General features: G+C 27.2%; 5 protein-coding genes across 5 annotated transcripts; 3 read left to right on the top strand and 2 right to left on the bottom strand.

Annotated features, from left to right (window-relative positions):
* Positions 1-1,991: 1,991 nt before the first annotated feature.
* On the top strand, positions 1,992-2,876 carry OCT59_026524 (uncharacterized protein; the record flags this gene model as incomplete). The annotated part of the gene is made up of 2 exons (XM_025329995.2): positions 1,992-2,407; positions 2,612-2,876. The coding sequence occupies 2 exons, from the start codon at positions 1,992-1,994 to the stop codon at positions 2,874-2,876; spliced, it is 681 nt and encodes a 226-aa protein (XP_025187314.1).
* A 13,529-nt stretch (positions 2,877-16,405) lies between these two features.
* Positions 16,406-17,079, top strand: OCT59_026523 (uncharacterized protein). The gene has a single exon (XM_025313479.2). It carries the CDS (start codon positions 16,496-16,498, stop codon positions 16,778-16,780), a length of 285 nt encoding a protein of 94 aa, XP_025187312.2. The 5' UTR covers positions 16,406-16,495; the 3' UTR covers positions 16,781-17,079.
* A 584-nt stretch (positions 17,080-17,663) lies between these two features.
* On the top strand, positions 17,664-18,701 carry OCT59_026522 (uncharacterized protein; the record flags this gene model as incomplete). Its single annotated transcript, XM_066143213.1, has 5 exons — positions 17,664-17,735; positions 18,077-18,085; positions 18,302-18,373; positions 18,443-18,556; positions 18,636-18,701. 5 exons carry the CDS (start codon positions 17,664-17,666, stop codon positions 18,699-18,701), a joined length of 333 nt encoding a protein of 110 aa, XP_065992752.1.
* Positions 18,702-18,913: 212 nt separating this feature from the next.
* Positions 18,914-20,711, bottom strand: OCT59_026521 (uncharacterized protein; the record flags this gene model as incomplete). Its single annotated transcript, XM_025313478.2, has 6 exons — positions 18,914-19,198; positions 19,327-19,791; positions 19,877-19,979; positions 20,084-20,247; positions 20,327-20,412; positions 20,489-20,711. 6 exons carry the CDS (start codon positions 20,709-20,711, stop codon positions 18,914-18,916), a joined length of 1,326 nt encoding a protein of 441 aa, XP_025187311.2.
* A 4,488-nt stretch (positions 20,712-25,199) lies between these two features.
* OCT59_026520 (uncharacterized protein) lies at positions 25,200-25,853 on the bottom strand (the record flags this gene model as incomplete). Its single annotated transcript, XM_025333275.2, has 1 exon — positions 25,200-25,853. One exon carries the CDS (start codon positions 25,851-25,853, stop codon positions 25,200-25,202), a length of 654 nt encoding a protein of 217 aa, XP_025187310.2.
* Positions 25,854-27,572: the final 1,719 nt, after the last annotated feature.

Genomic DNA, 27,572 nt, shown 5'->3' with positions numbered 1-27,572 from the left:
GCGTAGGATAAATGCAAATAAAATTTTAAATTCGAGGCACAGAAAAACTTAAATTATTCCTTAAAAAAATTTATTTTTTAAGAATTCTTTTGCATAATCAAGTATTTAAAGTTCAAGTGTCAGGTGATTGCAATTTTTACGCCGCCGCAGTAAATATTATTTGTATTAATAAAATGCAAGCCTATATACAAAGAATTTTTGTCAACCAATTTAGTTTCATTGATTGGAATTTAATGAAAATTAAGATGTAAATAAACAAAGATACGGATAAATTTTTATCATGGAAATTTTAACAGGAAGAATTCCAGCTTTTTTATGCACAATTAACTTGTTCTTTCTTTTCTAAATGTGGGGTGATGATGATGTGATGTTACTAAAGTATCATTGTATTATGTTGTACTTACTTTGCGGAAATATAACTCCAAAGTTTATTATAATGATTACTAATACTACTAATGCATTTAAATGTCCCGTTTTACCGATGATGTTGTAATTGCATGTTGCATGATGTACATGTCAAACATTGGGTTCTTTCATCATACAAGCAATTGATTCAAATTTGGGTTCTTTCATTCGCTTTTTCTTTGTGGAGTAAACAAGTTTTTAATATTATGACTTATGCCGTTTCATTTTTATTTAATGCATAAATGAAATAGAGAATTTTTTTCGTCCGAGCACTTTATAAATTGAGTTAGATTATCATCGTAAATTGATTGATTATGAATTCAATTGAAATTCATTTTTGGCGATGTTTTTTTTTCTCAGAGAAATATTACATTCGAAAATGTTTTATCCTATTTTACTTCAATTGATTCAATTTTTTTTTTTTCGACTGAAACATGAAAGAATTAAAATTGAACCTTTTTGGGATCTAGTAAATTACTTTGAAAAAATGTTTTATATATTTATATATAATTTTTTATGTGTATATATAATTTTTAATTTTACGTAACGGTAATATTTATATATGTAATATATATAATTTTTAATTTACGTAAAGGTAATATTTTATTATATATTATTATATTAAATAATTAAGATTGAAAAATCAAGAAAGACAATGTTTTTTTTTTTATAATTAATCCTACTTTTTTCTCGTCGCAGATAAAAAAGTATTATAAATATTCAGTTTCTACTTTTATTTACTTTTAATGTTTCTTTTTTCTACTTTCTTATTAACTCTCTTAAAAAGGAAATTAAAAATAAACATAATGAATGTTTGGTGGTCGTACTACACATAAAATATTTTTTACGCCTTCAAATAAAGTTCAAGAAAAAAAATTATAATATAAAAAAAAAAAAATTTTTTTTTGTTTATTTATTTATTTGTTTTAATCATGTTAATCTTGCGTTTTAAAAACAACTTATTTATTATTCTGTGCGTTTCCTAAAAAAAAAAAAAAAAAATTAAAAAAAAAAAAAATTTTTTTTTTTACAAGTTAATTGTTAATTAAAGTTTTATTTTTTTATTTTTTATTTTTTATTTTATTTTTTTTATTTTATTTTGTTTTATTTTATTCTATTGTTTATTTTTAATAATTACGTTATATTTCCTCACTGAATATATATTGCTTTAAAGGTACTTAAACTAGAAAACATGGAGAATCAAAAAAAAATTCTATATAATAACCCTCTTTTGACGGTTATCCCAAATATTTTTTCAATAACGAAAAAAAAAACGAATTTTTTTTTAAAAAAAACTCCATTGAAAAAATTCCCATTAGTTTCCTCTATATATATATCAAAAAAAAATCACAATTTTTTTTGATTTAATTCTCATTTCGAACATTTCGGAAAAAAAAAAAACTTTTTTTTTTAATGAAGTTTATAATTTAATAGTATTTTTGAGAACAAAAACAATAAAACATTTTTCGATTCGAGAAAAAAAGTTTGTAAATACCTTCTTTTTATTTAAAAAAAATTTTTTTTCGTTAACATTTAAAAAAAAAAAAAATTTCTTGATTCTACAAAAATATAATTTTTTGTAAAAAATGGAACAACCATCAGTTACTTATTCTGATATTGACTACTTCGGCCAATCTCATAACTGGACCGATACCGATATTATCTCATCTTATAAAAAAATTTGCAACCAACTTAACATCTGTCAAGAAAAATTACAGATACAAAAAGGTCAAAGAAAATTCAAAAAACGTTATTCACATTCTAAACAACTATCTCAAAAAGCTGTCCAACAAGCACAACAATCTCAACGTGAAAGAAATGTCAATGTTGCTACGATAGGTCATATTGGAAACACACTCAAACAACAGAAAGAAGAACCTGCTTTATGTACAGAAGAAAGGCATTTAATTCGTATGAAGAACGCTTTATGGAGACGTATGGGTCCATCAGTTGGTTGTATTGGCAAAGGAAATAAACTTGTCTCTCCAAAGACTCTAAAATGGTAAGTTTTAAGAAAGAAAGAAAATAATTTTTTTTTTTTATTTTCGCTCCTATTTTTGGTATAAATATTTTTTAAGGGAGGTGGTACGACATTATCTGTGTGTGACAACCCTCATTTAACATTTCACCCCAAAAATTTTAAAGGGGATTCATTCAATGAATTAATTCTCTCTTTAATTTTCTTCATTTTCTGCTATTCTCATAGTTCTTCTCAGTATCAAAGAAAAGATATATATTCTGAACAACAAGAAAAATGTCTCATAAATGTAATCCAAACTCATTCATCATCATCATACGTGCCACGTCTGCCACGATATGATCGTTCTCTTAAAAATCGTAGAATTCAACGAAAAATAAGATATGCAAGCAAAATCGATTCGTATACAAATTATTTTATGCAATTACCAAGACAAAACATAAGCAACAATCCATTTGCAAACCAAATATTTAATGGAATTAATTTCTATTAATGTCGATATTTTAACTCCCTTCCCAACATTAAATTTAATTCAAACGATTCAAAAATCCGTAAATCTGTTTAATGAATATTTTTGAAAAATCTATCGCACCCTAATAATCGGCAAAATGTAAATCTTTGTTTAATGAATATTTTGGCAAAACCATCGTACCCCTAATAATCGGCAAATGTAAATCTAATGAATATTTTGGCAAACCTATCGCACCCTAATAATCGTAATCGGCATACATTATAAAGCGGCTTTAAAATTTGCACTACAAATTTTACGATAATCGACGATTTATTAAACAATCTTTTCATTTTTTTATTCGGCTTTAGTCGAAGATAAAATATAAGAAAAAGTTTATTACATGTTTTTTTTATATTATTTTATTAATTCGATTGTTTGGCCAACAATCAAATTATATATATATATACTGTGTATATATATTTTTTTTTTGTGAAAAAAATTCTTTTTATTTCCTTCGCGAAAAATACCTAAAAAAAAATCTTAATAATTATTGATAAATATAACAAGCTTCCATTAAAAAAACTTTAAAAAATTTGAAAAAACTAGTTTTGATTCTTGAAACAGTCGATTTTTATGTTAGTTAAATGGAATAATAAAAAGGAAAAACAACAAAGTTCTCGTGACACTAACATTATGCTTATTGGAATTTTTTTAACTTATCACCGGGGTTGATGATCACCCCCGGTGATTTGAAATAAAAATCTTTATTGGAAAATCTTATCGGCCACAGCAATGTACATATTAATATCTTACTAATTAGTAAGCCACAATTTGATAAGTTATTCTATATGTTGCAAATTATTTATAAATATAAAACTATATAGTTTTTCATAAAAAGAGTCCTAAATGATTGGGTGTCGTTAATTATATATGGACAACCGTGACCTAGCTGCCATTATTATACAATTTATTTTACATAGAATTTTCTATGAAAATTTAAGTTTACCTGTTAATCTTAATAAAAATTTAACGTGTAATTACACAAAATAAAAATTTGAAATTATAAAACATAAATAAATTTGTTTTTTCGCGTGCGATAAGTTTCATCGTACATCCCAATTTTCACTACATTTCATTGGTCAATTATGTTGATCACATGACTGGTTTGCATACCTTAACAGTATTTTGTTTGAAAATTCAACATTCATTTTATAAATAAAATTTAATCTGTTCTTTTACATGATTAATTCAGGCTTTAGTGGAATTACTACATTAGACCACACAAATTCAATTTTTCAGTTCACGTAACATTGAAATTTAAAATCAAAAAAAGTTTATATGTAAAATCGTGAATCTGATTGGTTGACTTTTAAAGGGGAGGGTAATTAAAGAATTTATTTTCGCTTCAGAGGTTCTCAGCACGTGATAAACTTACCCGCCAATAAAAATTACGTCTTGATCACGTGATAAACTTTTTATATAACTTTTTTTTTTTATTGAAATTTGAAAAAGTGACCCGGTCGGGTGAAGTGAACCGAAAAAATCGAATTTGTGTGGCCTTATTTTGATTTTAAAAACATCTCATTAATTGTTATTATTCGTTTTAATTGAATAGCATGCTTGAAAAGTTGCTTGTTCCTCCATCTTTTAGAATCCGTCCCGTTTCTGATTTGAAATTTCTTTACGGAATCAAATGATAAATAGAAATTACACTTCTGCTATAGTTTAATTAGACGACAATCTGATGACTCTGTGACTCTGTGACCCATTATAAACTTACTCATTATGTTTTTAAAGAAAGTTAAAGAAAAAATTTGTCCTTCCAATGAATTAACATTCGGAATTTAACATCTTTTGATGACTCATTATGACAATTGTGATTTTTAAAGCGCTGCACTAACATGTGATCAGTGATGTAGCACTGGAAAATTGGAAGCTATTGAAACTACTGTATTGGAAACTTCCAATTTTTCCAATTGCATATGATAATGCAAAAATCAATATACAGTAAATGTCATGAAAATTCACGTGACTTTCATCACCTTGACTCAAGCCAATTTTAAATTTAATATTGATAAGGAAAAGAGTTCTAATTATTATTTTGATTATTCAAATTTTTAATTTTCACAAATATATTTATAACATCACCGTCTGTCTTTTTTGAAATGATGTTTTATAGTTGAGATTCTAGAAGTACTTTGGCCGATTTATTCTAAAAAGGATTGGTGTATAACAAAGGCTTATTTTTTAATTTGATCATAACAAGTAATGGTCGTTTTGAATTATTCCGCACTTATTTAAAAGTATTATTTATTTATTATCACTTTGTTCTCCATATCTTTGTTTTTTTTATAATTATTCTCTCTAATTTGTACATCAACAATTGATCATATGCAATTAAATAGATAAAAAATTCAGAAGTGTCAATTCAATCGGCATTTACAATATTATTTATTAGTAGCATAAGCGTACAAACAGACAATAGTATTGGCTCAATCGTATTAACTTAATCATAAGTATCCTTTACTACGCTTCGTACGATAATTAGGGAACGGGAACCGTTATAGATACACTATAAATAAATGTAACATTTAAAAACAACTTTATTGGTTTGAACAATGACTATAATTTTTATATACACCAGAAAATGAGCTATCATTCAAAGTATAATTTGGAAGGAGTTCAATTTATTTACCGACAATTATTTCACTAATAATCAACTTATTAGCAATGAGTTCACCGAAAATCATTTCACCGACAGGTTATTTCACCGAAAATCATTTCACCGACAGGTTATTTCACCGAAAATCATTTCACTGACAGGTTATTTCACCGAAACCGAATTTTATTTTAAAGATTAACTTAATAATTATTAATATCATAGTAATAATAGGAGATAATAAGAGTCTTTATCCATATTATAATTATATTACATTACATTAAATATTTTTTATTTGCGTTCGCTTATAAAATTTCTATGAATAAAATATATTTTAAAGCACTTACTAGTATTTATAAACAGTATTATTAAATATTTGTATAAAATGGTTATTATATTATGAAATAATATTGAGTAATAAAAATACAAAAAAGCAACCAATAAATTTTTTTGTTATAAATAAAATTTAAAACTTGTTGGTGAAGTAACTCCGTGATCCTGTCGGTAAAATGACTGCCGGTAAGTTAATTGTTGGTGAGACGATTTTCAGTAAAATAAATGGGCCCCATTGAGATTAACATACTAAACATAGTTTATAAGCTGGATGTTCGTGCATTACTTCTTACTATGGCTGAAATTTCTGATCGGCAAAGGGGCAAATCTACTATTATTATGTTCGTGCAAATTTTAAGGTAGATCACTGAATGAAAGATCATGAAGATCATACTACTTTGTAAAATCCGAAGTACAAATTATTATATAATGACAGACGGAACGGATTTTAATTGGATCTGGTTAAATTTACTGACATTTAGTGCTTTTTGCTCAGCATTAATAAAAAAAAATTTTGGAGTTACATATCAATAATTACTAGATATTAAAAAATAAAGAAAAAATTTTTTATTTAATACAAAGAAATAATATTTTTTTTTTTAAAAAAAAAAATTATATTTAATTTTTATTATAATGTTTAATTACTATATATATAGTATGTCGGTGAGATGACTTAAAAAATTTTATCCGTTATTTCTGTAAAAACTCCGTAAAAAATGAGCCTTTCACGAATCCCATTCACGGAGAAGGTAAATAATTCGATAAATTTCGTGATATAAGGTTATTAATTCCGGAAATATGAGCCTTTTACGGAAAAAAGATGGAATATAAAAAAGGATCGACTTTTTTTACAGGGCGATCCTGTCGGCAAAATGTTTGTCAGTTGAATTGAAATGAATCCCTTTGTTCCTTTTAATTATATTGCGCGTGAGAAAAAAAGTACAATTTTTCTTGGCAAAAAATCAAGAAATCTGTTTCGGTTTAGTGATTTGTTGACCGATATAGTTACTTCTCCTTCCAATGCTATTTAATTATCAAATAATCAATCAAAGAAATTATTGTAACAGATTCCTGATAAGGTGGATCGGTTTTTTCTCAATTATTTATACCCTGACCGGCAAATTTTATGTAAATCGGGCGTAATTATGGCAATCAAGCAAGACTGAACTACTTATTATGTTGTCCATTTAACTGGGGTAAATTTCTGATCGGCAAGGGGCGATCTACTATTATTTTGAATACTCTCATGATGTTTCGCGCAAACTTTAATTTGAATCGATCAATAAAGTATATCAGGATCATGATTTTCTAATCGTCATAGAAGGCCACAAAGAATTAATAATGTTGTGTGTGAGAACATAATAAATGCATTTTTTCTTGATAAACATTTTAAAACCATGTAAAAAAAGTCAATCCTTTTTTTTTATTCCATCTTTTTTTCCGTAAAAGGTTCATATTTCCGGAATTATTAACTTTATATCACGGAATTTATCGAATTATTTACATTTTTTCCGTGAATGGATGGAATTTTTACAGAAATAACGGATAAAATTTTTTATAGGGAAAATTGCTTGGCAAAAACAAAAAATCAAGAAATATGTTTCTGAATTAATGATTTGTTGACCGATAGATTGTAGCTACTTTCATATCCAATAATTAAATAATTAATCTAATAAAGGAATTATTAAATCTAACGATTCCTGATCTGAGTGGATCTATTTTAACCGGCAAATTTTACGTAAATCGTGCGTAATCATGGTTATCAAGCAAATAAAAGGTGAATGAACTTCTTATTATGTTTGGGGTAAATTTCTGATCGGCTACGAATAATCTCATGATGTTTTGTGCAAAACTTTAATTTGGATCGATCGATAAAGTATATCAGGATCATGATTTTCTAATCGTTAGAGAATGCCACAAAGAATTCAATTATGTTGGGTGTGAGAACATAATAAATGCATTTTTTTTTGATAAACATTTTAAAATTGCTTGGCAAAAAATCAAGAAATCCGTTTCTGAATCAATGATTTGTTGCCCGATAGGCCGATACACTGTGGCTACTTTCATATCCAATAATTAAATAATTAATCTAATAAAGGAATTATTAGATCTAACGATTCATCTGATCAAGGTGGATCTACCCTAACCGGCAAATTTTATGTAAATCGGACGTAATCATGACAATCATGCAAAAAAAAATTTTCTCTAAATTAGTTTGATCAAAATGCAAGATCCGATTGGATTACTGCGCGTATGATAATATTCAAATATTTAAAGGACTCATCTTTCTTTTTCTCAAAAAAAAAAATTCAGTTTACTAATACCGAAAATTTTACATAAACATAAAAAGAAAAAAGAATCAAAAAATTTATCTATAACCTACTAAAAAGTCAAAATGAACTTCAATATCTTCCTTCTCTTTTTGATTATCTTCTCTGCTACTGCTTTAGCAATACCACTTGTTGAAGAACGTAAATATTTTATTCATTATTATCATTACAATTAATATGTAAAAATTATTAACTGTTAATGTTTAAATTTTCCTTTTATTTTAATTAATAAATAGGCGATTGTAAGTTTCTCTGTTATCGTTATTATTATGATTGTTCTTATTTTTGAAAAATATTAAATTTTTGATTTTTATTTCATTTTAATAAATAGGTCCAGTTAGTAAGTATTACCATTACACTCTGCTGATGTTATTGTGTTATCATCGCCATTATTATTATGGTTACATTTGTTTTTGAATAATACTAACCATTGATTTCCCTTTTACTTTAAATAATAAATAGAATGTAAGTATCTTCACTGCTACCAATATTACGCATACATTTGTTTTTGAAAATACTAACTGTTAGCTTTTATTTTACTTTTTAAAAAATGAATAGGCTGTAAGTACTTTCATTAATCATTATCATTATCATTATTATTATGGTTGCACCCGTTTTTAAAAATATTAATTGTTAATTTTTATTTTATTGTTCCTAAAATATTAATAGGCTGTAAGTATATATATTCATTATTGGTTACACTTGATTTTGATAAATATTAACTGCTAATTTTTATTTTATTATTCAATAACAAATAGGGGTTGGTGGTAAGTGTTATTATACTTGATGTTTATTGTTTTTTTTTAAAAAAAAATGTTAACTGTTAACTTTTCTTTTATTATAAATAATAAATAGGCTGTAAGTATCTCCATTACCGTTATTATTATGGTTACACTTGATGTACTTGATGTTATTCTTTTTAAAATATATTAATAACTGCTAATCTTCCTTTTACTTAAATAATAAATATAATCAGATTGTAAGTATCTTCATTACCGTTATTATTAATTATTATGGTTCCAATTGTCTTGAAATACTCACTTTTAATTTTAATTTTATTTTTAAATAATAAATAGGCGGTAAGTATCTTTATTCCCTTGTATTAATCATGGTGCATATTTTTGAAACTAATAACTGTTAACTATCCTTTTACTTTAAATTATAAATAGTCTGTAAGTATTTTAATTGCCATTATTATTATGATTACATTTATTTTGAAAAATATTAACCGTTCTTTTTTATTTTATTTTTAACCAATAAATAGGCTGCGTAAGTATATTCACATTATGATTGCACTTATTTTACATATTTTTAAAAAATATTAATTGTTAATTTTTATTTTATTTTAAACAATTAACAGGAAGTAAGTATTGTTAACATTAATATTATGATTACACTTGTTTTTTAAAAAAAATATTAACCGTTAATTTTCATTTTATCTTCAATAAAGAAATTGACTGTAAGTATTACTATAAATATTCTAAACTCTAATATTTTGAAAATATTAACTGTTAATTTTAATTTTCATTTCATTTTAAATAATAATAGGAAAAGACGAAAAGAGATTTGTAAGTAATTCACCTTCATTAAATATCATTGAAAAAAATCTTATTGTTAATTTTCATTAATTTTGAATGATTTTATTAATAAATTACCATGTAGTGTCGAAGTTGATGGGATATTCTACGAGAAAAACTATGTCTCGGCCTAGCTAAAATAACCACTATGGACGCTAATTTCCGGAGTAATCACTAGTAAGTTATAACTGAATTATATTTAATAATATTTTTTGGATTGTTTAATATTATTATCTTAATCATTTTATTAATTTAATCTATAATTCTCTAACCTCTTATCAACAAACTCTCCTCATTTATGTGCTTATGATTCAACAATTTTAGTTTCTGGTGATGTTGAAAATCTGCAAATTTTAGCTATAAATAATGACATGATCCATAACACCCACTCTAATCCATTTCTTATTCGTTTTTTTTTTGTATTATTATTATTGTGTATATATATATATATATTGTTTATATTTTTAATATTTTTATCATTATGATTTACTTATAAAATAAAAGTGTTGGTTTATTGTACTTTAATTATGATTATTATTTATAATTCTAAAATTAACCATGAGTTAAAAATCATTTTAATTAATAAAAGTTACTATTAAAAGATATTTTATAAGACATTTATATATAATGTTATATCCAAAATTTGTGATTTTATTGGCTGACGATTACATGGTGGTCAGAAAAAATTTTTGGTTTTCAAAGAGTAATTCCAAATAATTATTGGTCAATTATTTTGTGTTCTGGTCACTTTTTTAATACAATAACACTAATGTAATAATAATAAGAATTACGTGAAAAATCAATTATAGAAATCGATTATAGAAATCGTAGGAATTGAACAAATATACTGCACTGCTAGCGAAAATATGAAACAAACGGCAAAAAAAAAAAAAATATTTTGAACGTGATACCTAAAAATTTTCGGTAACGTGAATTGACGAGTTTTATTGGTCAGATTTATTTCGTACAACATTATCTTAGCAGCTTGTTTTCAAGAAAAAAATAAAGTGAGGGAACATTTATCTTAAAAATACTTGTAGTTTTTATAAAAAAAAAATATAAAGAAACATTTAATTTAAATATTTCCTATCAATTATAAATTTTCGTGTCATTTATATAATTTAATAATAGTAATAAAAAGATAATTTTATAATGTATTAAATGGAAAAAGCTTATTCTTATTCAAAACTTGATAGTTCATCTTTATACTCTCAAGGTTGTAAATAAATTTATAAATTTTGTATTTAATATAAAAAACGCGTTTTTATTTTCACAACAAAATAAATACGATAAACTATAATAAAAAAGAATAATATATATTTCAAGGTGAATTACTGGAAAAAACACGTAAATACAAAACAGTTGGGTGAGAACTGAAAAGTAAGAACTGAACTGTGAAAATATTACTTTCATAGATATATCTACTATTTTTAGACTAGTAGTACAAAGTCACGTTACCGAAAATTTTTTGGTGGGTAGTTATAACATTTATGGTTTACACATGATCACTTTTCCGCAGCTGAAAAAATTTGTCGATCACACTAATTCGAAAATAAATAAATTGACTTATAATGTCCCCCAAAGTATTTACACTAAAATTAAAGCGGAAAGAAAAAAAAAATCATTTTCTTTTCATTCTTCTTTCTTAAAACTTACCATTCAAAGTCTTTGGAGAGACAAATTTGTTTCCTTTGCTAAAACAACCAACTGATGAACCTATACATCTCCATAAAGCGTTCTTTACACGAATTATCTCCCTCACTAAATTTTGAGTTCCCACGAAAAATAATTTAAAGTTTAAAAGTTAAATAAATTTCTGTCTCTTTCACTTTACCCAAACCCGCTAGTATTGGTAAAAACCGGTCACACATGTAATACCAGTACTTTGCCCTCGAAAGGGACTCGAGCCGAAGCCCAAGTAAAGTAAAGGTATTGGCTACCCAAATGTGGCCAGCAAAAGAGCAGGACACGTGTGACATTGATTCCGGGAAGAGATCCACCATTAATTTAAAAGAAACCCATGAATTATGGGATTGGGATAAACTGGTAAATTATTGTAAATCTTTTCTATAAAAGATATGAATAATCTTAAATGCTTTTTTTCTACGCGTAAAGCAATTTGTTGCTAAAGTTTCCTATCGTAACAACATTATTATTTTCCCCACGTTGAGATTGTTGTGATTGTCATACAGCTTTCTGAGAGAGTTTCTTTGAAATGGAAGAACTTTTTCTGAGTTTCTTTTGTCTTTTTTGTTCGTGTTCTTCATGTAATTTTTCTTGACAGATGTCAAGTTTATTGCAAATTTCTTTATAAGAGGAGATAATATTAGTAACAGACCAGTTATGAATTTGACCGAGTTAGTTCAATAGATTGAGTGGCGGAATAAGTAACTGATGGTTGTTCCATTTTTTTTTTCCTTTATAAAGAATTCTATTTGTATGATCAAGAATTTCTTTTTTTAAATGTTGTTAATAAAATTTTTAAAAAGGTATTTAAAATTTTTTTTTTTTTCGAATCGAATTTTTTAGCGAACGTTTTATTGTTTTTGTTCTCCCAAGATATTATTAAATTATAAACTTCACTAATAAAGAAGTTTTTTTTTCTTCGAAATAAGAACCGAATTAGGAAAAAAAGGATTTTTTTTTTCGTTTTTGAAAATTTCTATGATTCATTGATTTATATATTTGATGAAGTACAGTCGCCACTGGTTATACCGAACCTGTATACAGTCGGCCCTCGGTATAACGAAGTAGGCGTCCGGGCCGATCAGGCCTTCGTTATAAGTAAATTCGTTAATGCTATAACGGATTATTCGGTATAGCAGAAAAATTTGGTATAATATAATAAAATATAGGGAAATCAATACATTTGTAAAACGTCATGATCATGAAAGGAAAAGGAAACTTTTGAAACATAAACCACCCATCTTTTGATAAATGAATAAAAGTGGTAAAATTGCTTATTTAAAAAAAAAATCATAAAATCAACATCAAATTGCCTTTTATATTAAAATTTATCTTGCAAAATCTTCGTTATACTAAAAAAAAAATTCGTTTTAAAAGAAATTCGGTATAAAAGGGTCATTTACATACTGTATGTGAATTTATAAATTTTTCTTCGTTCAACGTTATACTGCATTTTATTAGTAAAATTCGGTGGAATAAATTTTTTTTCATATGATTAAATGCGTACCACACTAAGGATTCGTTATATCGTGAAATTCATTATATCAAAATTCACTATAGAAAGGGCTGACTGTATACCGAAAACTCGTTATACTGAACCAAGACTCCCAGAACCGATTTTTTCATAATTATTACACTGGTTATAACGAATTTTTATAATAAAATGCTATATACTGTATACCGAACAGCCCATCCTATACTGAACAGTCACGTGACTATATAGTAATTCGGGCCAGATTTATAGTGCTGGCCAGAATTAATAGTCTTTCTTGTTCGCTTTGTTATAATTCTGGCCGGCATTACATATTGGCCCGAATTACCAAGGCTGAAAAACCAAGTTCAGTATATTATATACGGCCAAATTCATTCTATACTGAACTAAACCTGAGGGTTCGTTATATCCAGTGGCGACTGGTGTTTAAACAATGAAAACGAGTCATTTGTTACAAACATAAGTGAAAAAAATTTTTTTTCTTGGTTTTTTTTTTCCTTTTCGTATTAATACTGATTTCCAATAACTAATGTGGCACAAAAAGAAGAATTGTAGTCTGAAGTAGAAATTTTTTTAAAATAATTAATAATAACATTATTGTTTTCAAATAATTTTTTTTTGTTTTATACAAGTTAAAATATTTTAAGTTTTATGACTAGGAGAACGGAAACCGTTGGAATGTCCGAATCGCAAGTAGCACAGACAACAAATTTAGACGTACACGGAGTGTACACGGCGAAGGTAGGAGCGGACCGAGTGGTAATAGTGGTGATACTAAAAAGGAGTAAAGCGTGTTAGCACGACAACAAAAATGATTGGTGGATTACGCGTGCGGACAGACATACCTTGCATGAAGAGAGTCTAACCGTAAATGTCCTCAGCTAAAGCTTCGAACAAATTACATAAAAATAGTATTATCAAACAAAAATTATATATACAGTATATAATATTATTATGTATATGTGCAAATTGTGCAAATTACAAGTTATTATTTATTTTATGTTATAAAATGTCTCATATAAAAATATAATGAAAATGATTTATACAGTATAGCATGGGGTACTCTTTAAATAAAAGTATACGAATAAACAAAGGTTTTGTAGAAAAATCCGATTATGGTACCATTATATATCCGAGATTAATCTTGGTGATTGAATAAATCATGGTACCGATAATGCATAAAATATTTCCATAAATTTTAATATTGTTTCACTATTACATTTTCAAAAAATTTTTAAAAAAAGTAAATATCGAAAAAAATATTTCAAGTTTATTTGAAAATATTAATTAATTATTAGTATAAATTTTATGTAAATTTGTAATCATTTTAATTATGATATGACTAAAAATAAATTAATATTGATAGATAGTTAATTAAATTATTAAATTATTTATTATTTTAAGATTAACAAGGGAACCATGAAAGAGCCAACGGGATATCTTGAGTATTTATCTTTATCTACCGTACCTTAATTAAATTGATTAACCTTTTATTGGCCATTCTTTTACTCTCGTGAAATTTAATTAAAATCACATTCTAGTAAGTATTTATTACTCCGTGCTCAAGGAATCTTCCATATGCTTAATCAAACGAAATTAATGATTTATGATAAGAGTCGCTGTAATAAATAAAATTTTTTAAGTGAGATTATCCATTTATTTCAAGGAGAGGATTCATTATCGTCTTGAGAATTCATCAAAAAATTCATATAGGAGATTATTATCAAAAAAAAGGAAAGTGCAAGAACGGAATCCTGATGCTGATGGTAAATATCTCGAACTCGTAATTCCCGATACTTCACACATGTAACAGTTGTAACACCCAATTTTTTTGACTATGACATACTGGCACAAACATATGTAGTATTTATGTAGATCAAAATTGATTTTAACTATACCTATTTCTACTTTACTAAAAACCTTGTTTTTAGTATAAGCCTAATAAAAGAATTATTACAGAACTATAATAGAAATAATTTAGGGCTTTTACAGGGTTAGCTATTGATTTGCGTACAATCTGAGAATTTTTTAGCCATGGTCAGATTATTAATAAAATGGGTTTTATTTTACGTATCTAAAGTAATATTGTAGGACCCGAGCAATATATGTATAGGTAACAATATCATTTACTTAGTCACATGCTATTTTAGCAGAGATTGGATTTGCGTAAAATTAATGATATTTTTTGCCAATGTCATATTTTTCATTTGCTTATTTTCACAGAATTTTTGAAAAGTCATATGTTACAATTGCTTATTTTTTGAGTAAATTTGGTATTATCTAATAATGCATTATATAACATCTAATATAAGCGATGGTAATATACTAATATGCAAAAGTTAATAGGGGATGAAAAAAATTACTAAGACAGATATTTTAGCTAAGATGATATTACTATTGAAAAAGTGAAATTGTAAATCATAAATGCGAGAAAATTTGATCAAATAATATTTGTAAAAAATATGGTATTATAATGGTTAGATTGCTTATTTTTGGGAAATTTGTGAAGTCACACACCTATTTATCTTAATAAAAATCTTACGTAGAGCTATTATAAAAATTTCGACCTTTCTTGTTACCTATATATGGCAGCTCGGGTACTAACATCGTTATACAAACCGACTTCAGAATCTGTTTTTACCCCTAGGTTTCAAATTATGTACGAATGTAACGGTAATTAAAGTCATAAAGACCAAAACACTTCACATTCGACGTCTCAAGCCTCTTATAATTGATATTGACTTCTTTTTAACGGTCAAATTTTCATCACGATCTGCATGATAAAATCTGCCAACAGGATTCCTAGTTGCGCCACATACTTAGTGAATTATAATAATAATGTGATGATTTTCTGTGAGGTTCGTCATTGCGAATTTATAGGAACGATTCTACTGTCGGAGTTAACGTTTCAAAATTTATATGAACTTCATATGGGCGGATTTGACTCACTTGATCAAGTGGGCCATATTTATGCCGATCACTTTTGCCAAGAAACCTGCATTGATTGCATTCCATGCATAAATACCCTAATAAAGGCTAACAAGAAAAATGTAAAAGATGAATTACATAATTTTTGTGTCTAGATTTTGTTAAAAAAAGTATTCTCAATAGTACTTCTTTCTCATCGTTATTGTTTAATATTTCTTCTGAAATATTACTAGTTGAAATAAAAAATAATATAACATTATTCGTTTCAATATTAATCTGATTGATTAATGCAACTCGGTGGCTTTTGAACAGGATGCATGTTTCAATAAACATCTTTTCTTGATCTCCGAAATTCCGATAAGTCCGATAAGTGTAAATTAACCAAAAAAGTTTAATTTATCAAACTTATTTTACAAAACACGTGATAATGTACTGTGATATTATAGGGAGAGACAAGTTTTGAATTATCTCCGTTGTTTCGTATTTAAAATGTAACAAGACAAAAAGTAAAAACTGTGAAACCTACTTCACTTATAAATACGCACGCTATGAACTCGCTAATTCTCACTAACTCCCACAAAATATTAAAAATAATTATTCGATAAAATACATTCAAACATCTAAATTATTATCATATTATAATCATCATAATAATCATGAAGAATCTTTATCTCATTTTATTACTCGTTCTTGCCTCTGCAACCTACCTTTCTGCGAGACCTAATCCAAGAATCATGATCGGAGCATTAACTAAAAGGCAAGATGCTGCTGCCCCCGCCACTTGCATATGTCCTCCTACCAACGTACCATGTGATTCTCAAAACTTATGCCCCGGCACTGCTTGTGAGGCTGCTGATCCACCTTGCGGTACCGGTTGCTGTGAACAAGGCTTAACGTGCAGCTCGGATGCAAATGGGCCCATTTGTATGAAAATGATGTAAAAGATGGTTATGTAGTCAAGTCTACAGTATTTATATAGTATTTTATTACTTTATTTCTTATTTTTATCATTATGAAAACATTAAAGAAATTATAGTATTATACTTATTTTGATTAATGTATTTAAATTTTCGTATACTTATCTAATCCATAGATGTAATATTATTGATACCATTGTTAAACAATATTTTATCACAAACCAAATTAAATATATTTGTTCGATTTCTCAAATTTACATATTGTATAATTGTATTACATCAAACTAAATAAAATTTATTTAAATTCTTCATTTAATTCGTGATTCCATGAGTGATGAAAAATCATGACTTCTGGAAGAAGTCTTTCTCTTACAGAGAACTAAAAACTGACTAAGCTGAGAATATGTTGGGAAATTAGATTCCAAGGCTTCAACACTGTTTCCAAGAAACCTTTATTTCAAGTTTTAATGCATTATTCAGTCAATTTGAGACAGTTAGATTCCCAGTTTTCTCCGGTTCTTTTACGGATTATAAATTAATACTTTATTATTTACCACGTAAATTTTGTTTTACTAATTCATAGTTTGAAGATACTGCACACTGAATGATCGTGCTTAAGATGAATCCATGAGAAAAATCTTGGCCTTGTTATATATTAAAACAATGAATATTTGCAGTCAATAATTTGTTGATCTGATAAAATATCACGAGCAGTCTCCGGATACAACTTATTTCTTTTACCTTTAACTAAATATTTTCCCGCGGAAATAATATAAGGAATCACTTTTAATTTTTTTTTTTTTAACATTAAAATGTAGGCCTGTGAATTGCGACAATTCTACCTATGATAAATAAGTGACTTTGTCGCTATTTTTTTTTACGTCATTAATAAAGTATCACTCCGGGTATGATAAAATTACCAAATAGCCGTAGATCAGCTGCTTATCCAAATATGAAATATCCATGTTTAGACATACAGGTATTTCCAATATCATGTTTTTTCAAATTCTAATTCTGACTCAAAATCTAGCACCGGTCCTTTTGGCCAATATTCAGAATTTGATCCGATCTGATGGAATTGTCAATTTACATCAAAATTACAGACCACCTCCGAACTTAATACCTCCAGAGTGTTGATCTTCAGCTCGTGAAGGTATCACACGAAATTCTGCGCAATGATGTAATGACGGTTATGTCTGTGCGACATATTAATTTTCGCATATAATATTTATTTCATCTCATCTCATTCGTCTCATTCAAGAAAACGCCAAACGCTTTTCACAATGAGGACAGTCGCAGTTTGAGAACTGTATAGGCTAGAAAAGTGAAGTGAGTAGTGTTTCTTATTCTTATTGATATTAGTAATAATATTAATGTGTTGTAGAGGGCTTAGGAACTCGCAATTTCCGAGATCTACACGGGTTAGCCAACTTTGATCTTGCGATCTTTATTCCAAAGGAATCAAAATTCCGTTTTCATGTGCTTTCATAGAGCTCTTGGCATCACACGATAATGCTAATCACTCTCCTTATCTCTTTTTCCCAGCAAGATATAAAGCGTGTAGAATATGTAGAATATGTGGAAGTTCATTCAACTTTCTTCTCTCGAAAAATTAAGGTATGTATTATGCCAGAAAGCCATGCTTATATGCAAACGAGTTTTTCTCACTATTGCCCTTGTATTTAGCAAAACAAGATGTCTTCCAGTGCAGATAATGATATCATCAGTCTTAATTTCCGAAATATAATTTTCGCGCTTGAGGTTTCTAAGGATAAAAAAGTTTCTGATCTTGAAAATGAAGTAAGAGGGGGAATTAGGATCAATCAATCGTAACGATTTCTCCCACAAATTTATCCTAAAGAGAAGCCTATATGAACAGAAGATAGAATTTTTTCCTACTTTAACGAGACGCCTGATGATGAGGTTCGTATTCACATCCGAATAGAGTAGGTAGATTTTTTTTACATCATGTAAAAACGTATTCGCAATTTTATGTACTGTACAATAATCCGGGTTTCGGCAACGTTTTTTATTTCATTAAATAAAGTATCGATATATCGGGAATATGGCCGTGTCTCGACCATTAATTTTTACATAGATGAAACAGGTTTCGTAATAAATTTAACAAATCTCTATCTTTCTTATTTAAATTTTCTATTAAGGAAAAGCGCACATCTTTTTAAAATCGCATCCGATCTTATCACCGAGAATCTCCTTAAACTTGTTCCATTCACAATACTCACTCTCACAACCCGGAATCAAAAACGGTTTAAAATTAAGTAACGCTCGTATCAATACTTTGTTGTGATCATCGGAACAAGTATAAATTTCAAAATAAAACGTAGAAGACCAAGGTACAGATACATATTCTGTAAACCTGACTTTTTTGATTTGTTCATAGGTGAAATCTGCTGTGAGTGGTTCTTTTTCTTTAAATACTCCCTGTAATTAAAAAGATAACATTATAACATTATAATATATATTATCATCAAAAATGAAGAATAAAATATATATTCATATATATATATATATGAAATTTGAAAATTTGAAAACGAAGCTTTTTCACATACCAATGTAGTGAACAATATAAGTAAAGTAAATCCATGAGAATTCTTTATATCTGCTATCATCTCAGATTTCCCATTTAAATAATCATCAACTCCATTTACAAGTTGAGTATAATAACCACAGCCAAGTCGTTTATTAAGAGGATTACCATATTGCAATATATAATATGAGCGAAGATCCCAATAATATCGTAATAATAGAAGTTCTTTAGGACTTAATAATGAACACCATGTGTCAGTTCGATGGAATTGAACGATGTAAAATTGGCAATAAGTAAAAAAAAAAGGTAATAGATGTGGATCAAGAGGTGGGTTGATATTGTATTCTTTGGATAAACGATTGGCAATTGGCTTTAGAGTCTTGTTGCCATAGGAATAAATTTGTTCATTGAGTAATTTATTATTAGTAGAAACGGTCTGGTTCCAGCGTGCACAGGCAAGATGTGGTTGTAATATAAAATCTTGTTCCTATACAAGAATTATATATAAGGAGTATATGTTAACCAAAAAAGATTTTTATAAAATGACGTAAGTGTAGTAAAAAAATATTTACCGTTGGTAAACTCCAAATATACACGGGTCTACTTTTACAGGTATCTAAAGGGCCCTCGCCATTAAATAATCCTTCAGAAAACGCCATTGATGACGCACCAGCTCTTTTATGTTATACAATTGATATTGTATTTTATATATATTGTATTAAAAATATGAGATAAAATTCCAATCATAAACGAAAAATCATATATCTATTATATTGTACCTTGAAGTAGCTGAACTTTGAAATCTTGTAATTTCGGGATTATATTTAACTCCTTTCCAAAATTTTGGGTATCTTTTACGACTTTGTAACCCATCAAAATAAGGTTCGAGTTCTCCTCGTTTGACCAATTGAAAATTATCCCTTAATAGGAAAGGATTTTTATACTAATTTTTTTTTTGATAAATACTGTAAGACAAAAAATTTTATTAAATATCATATAAATTCATTGAGTTTTATTTTTACCCATTCTTTTGCAATAGAAACATCTGCAAATATTTTTTCCAATTTATCATAAGCACTAATATCATCTGCATCTGGAAGTCTCGCTCCTGATAATCAATTTTAAAAGAAAGATTATTTTATGTTGTAATTTTGAACATTTGTATGAAATAAAAAAAAAATTACCGTGTCTAGTATTCAAATGTAATTGTTTTAATTCACATTTATCAGGATAACTTATGGGTTCAATATCGAGATTAAAGGCAGTTTGCGCTGGTTCAAGCCAAAACAAAGGGGCATTGATAAGTTCTTCTAAAGAATACTTGTATCTCTTGCAAAGTGTTGGGTTATAAGAAATCAATAAAGCGAATATGAAAACGGAATGTAGAATGTGGTAAGAAGGTCGCATGATTTTTAGGATCACGAGTTGCGCTTATTTCAAAAAAAAAAAGAGGTTGAAAGGAGATTCTTTATATAAGAAAAGTTTGAATTTTCCATGATCACACAATTCAAAATGAAAACAGGTATGATACGAGAACAGCTTTCTAATCCTATAATTGACTACATTACGCCTTAAACTAAGAATAAAATAGACAGCCCAATTAATGATATATTAAATATAGGATAGCTTTAAATAGATGAGGTATACTTGATAATTGGACTGCACCGTTTTATCCTATTATCAAGTATATCCTACACAATAAATTAGCTTTTTTAATGTTTGTATTGAGAGTCAAAAAAGTTTATATATAAAAGTTTATAAAAAGTTTAAAAAGTTAATATCTATTATTTTGACATACAATCATGCATAAAAAAAATTATATTCAATTTGTTCTATTTTCTACATTATAATGATATATTTTATGCACAATGGTGCGTAAATTTTTTTTTTTAAAAAAAAGTTTATTCTATGAGCCTATATGGCTAAATGATAGTATTAAATATAGGATAGCTTTAAATAGATTCATTATTTTTCTTTATTCTTTTCGCACGATTAAAAAAAACAAATACTTTTGGAATCGACGCACGTTTACCATAGACCGGTCCAGGCCTTTAATCATATGCCAGCGTATTTTACTATTATATTTGATTTATTTGATTTTTAAAGTTCAAGGCGAAATTTGGTTAGCATTCCAAAAAATCGGTCGATATGAACAAATATTTTAACGTCCCAAATAGCCAATCATAAATTTTTTGAGTATGTGCACCAAAAAAATAAAATATAATTGGTTGATCACAAAATGCATCAGAATGTTCTTTTTTTTTTGTTAAAATTTACAGTTCTCTCAATATAATGAACCCTCTTCAAATTCGTTTAATTAGTATATTGGCGACCTTGGATTTTGTGGACCTGCAGATAAACCGTTAGATAGCATAATAACACCTGAGGTTATTTATGAAAGAAAACAACATCTGATGTTTTATAGCATTGTAATATATAGAACTTAAGGAATTTAATTGGCTGATTCGTTATAATATTTGACGTTAAATGTAATTCGTTATCGTGTTCATTATATTGAGAGCTGACTGCAGATTTGTATTAATTATTTATTGGATAAGGAAGTAGTTATATGGCCAATAAATCACTAGACCTTAATAATGATTTTCATTGAATCAAATATAATACATAAAAGGAAAAAAGTATACGATGCAGCGAGATTATTCACATGAATCGATTCTTCACATCACATGCAACGGCACAGCAAAAGTTTTGCGCAATACATCAAAAAATTTATCTTATATAAGCATCTTTACGTTCAAATCCTTGATGTTTCACTCATTATTTTACTAGCGATAAAATCAAAATACATTTATTATAATAACAAATTTCTTGAAAATGAGGTGGAATTGAATGTGGTTAAAATGAATTGTAGTGGTAGGTGTGAATCAGAAATAGTGCATTGCTTATTTTTTTTTTAACTCATTTGTTAATCTCTCGAATTGTACTGTAGATTCGAAATTACTTAACCTCAGCTCTCTTTTTTCATGATAGCGATATGGAAACGTTTGTAAAGTTCAACTAAACATGTACCTATGAAAGAAATTTATTGTTTAGAATAAATTTATTTTTTTATTTTAATTAAATATATTAGAATTTTCTAATAAATTTTGAAAATTAACATACAGTAGAATCTAAATAATTTATGTCAAATTACAAAACTTTAACTTACGTGCATACGCCTCTATAACATTTACAGATGGTGAGATGGCATATAGTGATAAAATGCAGAGACGTAATAATCATAGAGTTACAACATCTGCAGTATATCTAACCCAACATGTGATTTGCCTATTTGTTTTATCGATCAAACTTTGATGTACGTAAAAATATACATATTAAAATATTTTTTAAAATGGATATATAATAATACATTCAATAAATATGTTGCATAATTATAAAAATATTATCATATTTTTTCAATTTTATTTTTCAGACCAAAGTAGATATCGATATTCGCAAATAAATTATTAATATCAATATTGTACGATAATGAAAATATCGGTCAAATAAAATCAGCATGTTCCTATAGTAATAGTTATATCACGGGGAACTGTGGATATCAATGATTTTCACGGCGCAAAAATTTTTATTATTATCGGGAAAATTCAAGAAAGATCTAATGAAAAATTGGGTTAGATTCATATATCGACCATATGTCGCAGTTAGGCGTTTCTTAAGAGATATAATACGATACAAATATATGATAAATCGAAAAATAGTAATTTTAAGTTACAATCATAAGTCACTTCATCTTATTGTTCATGATTGTGCATTTTTATTTTTGCAATTTTTGCAGGAAATTCATCTTCATACTGTATAAATAAAATAATAAATTAGGAACTTTCTTTATGACTAAAGAAAAAAATTCTTTTTATTTTTATTTTTATTTTATTATTTATTTAATTCTCTATAAAGAAAGTCATACAAATCACAAGATTTGGTATGGGAATTATACTTTCGTAAGAAATGAGAACTAAACATTGGATTTGCGGCTGTGGCTACTTTACTCTTTGTCATCGGAACTTTTGTACTCAAAAAAAAATAATAATAATAATAAAAATATTCCTTTCTTTCAAATAATAAATAAGTTGTCAAACAACATAAACAACAAATACAGAAATAACGCTAAGACGTTCCATCATGCAATTCAAATGTATGATGTAGGAAAAAGAAAAATTCCAATCAAAAAATTAATAAATGAACGGAAAAAAAGTGAATCAGAATTCAGAAAACGTAAATACACAGGCAATCTCGATAAATCGAATCAGTTGGTTCCAGTAAAAATATCCGATATATCAAGACATCCGATATATCGAAAAAATCTCGCTAAACCGGATTTATATAAAATATACGAAAAATCCGAAATATCAAGATATCACGTGATTTTCGTTCAAAATTTTAAGATTCAAAAACGAAACATAATTTTATTATTATAAAAGAACTATCTGTTATACACAGGCGAAAGATATCCGATATATCAAAAAATCTTCTTATACCGGATTTTATATGAAAATTATGTTAGGATCCGGTATATCAAGATATACAGAAAATAAAGCTATTTCCAAACTTTGATTAAAATATTAAAAAAAAAAAGAATGGTAAAATTGTATGCAATATTTGTAAAGAATTTCGGTATAAAATGATTCTGGTCAAAATTAACCATTTCAGCTGGAATTAAGCATGTTTTTAAAATTACAATAATATAAAGGTATGCTAAAAAAGGATACATTGTTAACGCCAAATTTGGAAAAATTCGATATATCAATATTTTTTTGATATAACTGATATAGAATCAAATCCGACTTATGAAATATCGCGACTTTACTAATAAAATTCGGTATATAGCGATTGTTTTACAGCTGTTTTCATAAGACCTGGGACAAAATAAATTTTGAACCCGACCGCCGCCGACCCACCGATCCGTCACGTGTCCAGCTAAAAATACCGGTTCGGCAGTCGGGTTCAAAAATTTAGTTTGTCCCAGGTCTTATGAAAACAGCTGTAATATGGCAGATTTGGTTCCGGGAGAAAAATCCGAAATAATACCAAATCCGGTTTATCGAAGATCCGATTTATCGCGATCGCCTGTGTATATACTATATATTTATATTTCTTTTAATAATTATTTCTAAATTTTATATTAATTTAAAGCTAATATCATATTTTTTTAGAAAAGTGATATTTAAACTTTGGGAAAGTTAAAATGCAAGAGCTATTTTAATTATAATGTAAAAAAGTTTTTTTTTTAGATCTGAAAAAAAATTTTACATATAATAATAGATGATTTTAAGATGCATATATATTTATATTTCGTTTAATAATTATTTCTAAATTTTATATCATTTTAAAGTCAATATCATATCCTTTTAAATAAATGATATTTGAACATTGGGAAAGTCAAAATGCAAGAACCGTTTTAATTATAAAATACGGAATTCATTTTATATATGTAATTTACTATGTAATTGTGAATCGGGCGTTACTTTCCGACGAGACTGTACAGTACGTATGTCTATATCAGGTTTATGCACGAATTAAAAAAATAAATGAAGACGCATAGTATAACCGTTATTATCTGCATGATGGTTAGTAATAAACACGAATCAGTTGAATCACGAGTTTTACGCTGACATAACATTATTTTGAGTTGAAAAATCATTGCTTTACACAAAAAAAAAAATACCGTATTAAAAGGGCATTTTTTAGAAAATTATAATAATGTATTCTATAAACAATTTATTTTTGGATACCAATTACATATCATATGATATGATATACCATAAAAAAAAAAATACATATAAATAAGTTCAATATTAAAATTTTAAGAGAATACAAAAATTTTTCTTTCCCGGTCTAATAGATATGATTCTATGTATTCTAATAAGAAAAACCTTGTTAGCAACATTTATTAATTGGTTGTTGATTAGCATCAGTTAAAAAACAACATCGGCTACAGCATGCACCGGTACTAGCGAAATCACAAAAAGCGCCACTAGCCCTACATGTGGGTATTACTAAAACGGAGGTGGAAGTGGAAGTGGAAGTGGAAGTAGTAGTGGCGGTAGCAGTGGAGGTGGTGGTTTCAAATTCGGTTTTTGTTGTGGTTTTATTTTTTTTAGGACATGGTTTATAAACTGTTGGAGTACAATAGGTGATTTCTGTGCATTTGCCATGTTTATTATAAGTATAATGTTTATGTTTATCAGGAACACATTTAAAATGTTCATGTTCTTGATTATGCCTCTTTCGAAATGGTCCAGTGGGCTCAACGAAAGTGGTAGTGGTGGTAGTGGTGGTAGTGGTGGTGGTGGTGGTGGTGGTGGTGCTTGTAGTGGTGGTAGTTGCGGTAGCGGTAGATGTAGTTGTGGTTGTTTTAGTGTGTCTTTTTGGGCAATGTGATGGATAAACGGTTCTAGTATAATGGTGTGCCTTGACTACTTTATCGCAGTGTTTATGATGGTTATTAGTTGCTACTGACGACGAGAAAAAAAGCATCAAAACGACTAAACCAGTCGTAATGAAAAGAAAATTTCTATTTGACCATATCATGATGAAAAGAATAAAAATTATTTAATTACAGTAATTAAAATTAATTGATAATGGAAAGAATTACAAATAAAAGTAATGATGAAAGTCGTCTACACCAGTATGATATTTATACCTTTTAGTGAATTAGGCGTTCTTAGTGGACTACATTGTACTAATGCGATGAAACTGCCACAACAGATGCGCATCAGTGTTAGAAAAACAATAACGCTAGTAATATCTTTTATGCACCAATCGATATATCCAATCGCAGCAACTAAACTAACCAACAAGGGAAAGGATTAAAAATAGAACAATGATAAAAGTCGTATTTATTTATACTTTTAAATAAATCGTATTCTTAATATTCTTAATGAACCTGACGGTATGATCCCACAACAGGTGCACATCAATATTAGAAAAAAATGTCATTGATGCAAAATAGTAACATATTTATATATTTATTGTAACAAGAAAATAAATAGAAAACGAAAATACATATCTCGAAAACCAATAACGCCAATTAAGAAATATTAATATTTTTAAGTAAGGCAAAAAAATATAAATAAAAATTATGAAATTGATTACGAGATAAAATAGTTCATGAAAGCTATGTAAACCAGCCATATGATAAGGTCGATTATTATTATTATTATTATTTTACGGCGCTAAAAGATGAATTCTATGAGTATAAAAGTTTTTGTTTTTTTTTGTAGCAAAAGTAAATTTTGCTAGTTATGCGCGATTTTGTAACACATCTGAATAAATGATATGAACGAAAAAAAATAAATTGTGAATTTTAAATGCCGAATATCATTGGCCCTGCATCCGGTTTCTAAGTTAACTAATGAGTTCTAGATTAGTTTCTTCAAAAGTAAATTACCCATAAATTCATAAAATATATGCTGATCAAACAGGTAGCAGCAGGTATCCATCAATCTTTGCGGAGGTTTTATGTATGGCGTAAATAGTTTCATAACGTCATATTAGGAATTATTATTTTTTACTAGATTTAAATTAAACTTTTTTCTTTTTTCTTCATATGACTATACTATCTTCAGTAAATAACAAACTATATGTAACTCTCTCCTTTTTTTTTTGGCATATTGAAATTTTTATGGAAATTTAAATTTAATTTAATTAAAAATTATTTACTATTTTTGGCGATCAGTAGCCTTTATTTGGTGTGATAATAGGTAATGTTAAGATCATCCAATCACAAACAAGTAATCAAAAATTATATTTGCATATTTACTATATTTACTTCAAATTATTTTACCAATTAAATTTTAATACTCATAACTTAATTTTTACTCCTATTATTCGTGATGCATAAACTTGCTTCGACGTTACAATATATAACAATATGAACGTAAAAGAACATAGATAACGATGTTACATATCTGTAAATATTTGCTGGAGTTGTAAAAAGTAAGTTAAATTGCATAATCTAAAATTGAAATGTGTATAATATGATTTTTCAAACGAAATATTTTTAATTAATAAAGGGATAATATAATTGGTAAAAATAAATTTATTTTACTTAATAAAGGGAAGGGATAAATAATTGGTAAAATAAATTTATATTACTTAAAATAAATATTTTTAATTAATAAAGGGATAAAATAATAATTAAAAAAAAAAATAATAATAATAATTGGTATAAATAATACTTCGAATATTTTTCTCTTTTTGGATACTACTATAACATGTATGGATACGGGATACCTTTGTATCACACGC

Source organism: Rhizophagus irregularis, chromosome 6 (genome assembly GCF_026210795.1).
Source record: "Rhizophagus irregularis chromosome 6, complete sequence".
NCBI classification, from domain to species: Eukaryota; Fungi; Glomeromycota; class Glomeromycetes; order Glomerales; family Glomeraceae; genus Rhizophagus; species Rhizophagus irregularis.
The sequence above is the reverse complement of the archived record's forward strand: the minus strand, read 5'-3'. Positions and strand labels throughout refer to the sequence as shown.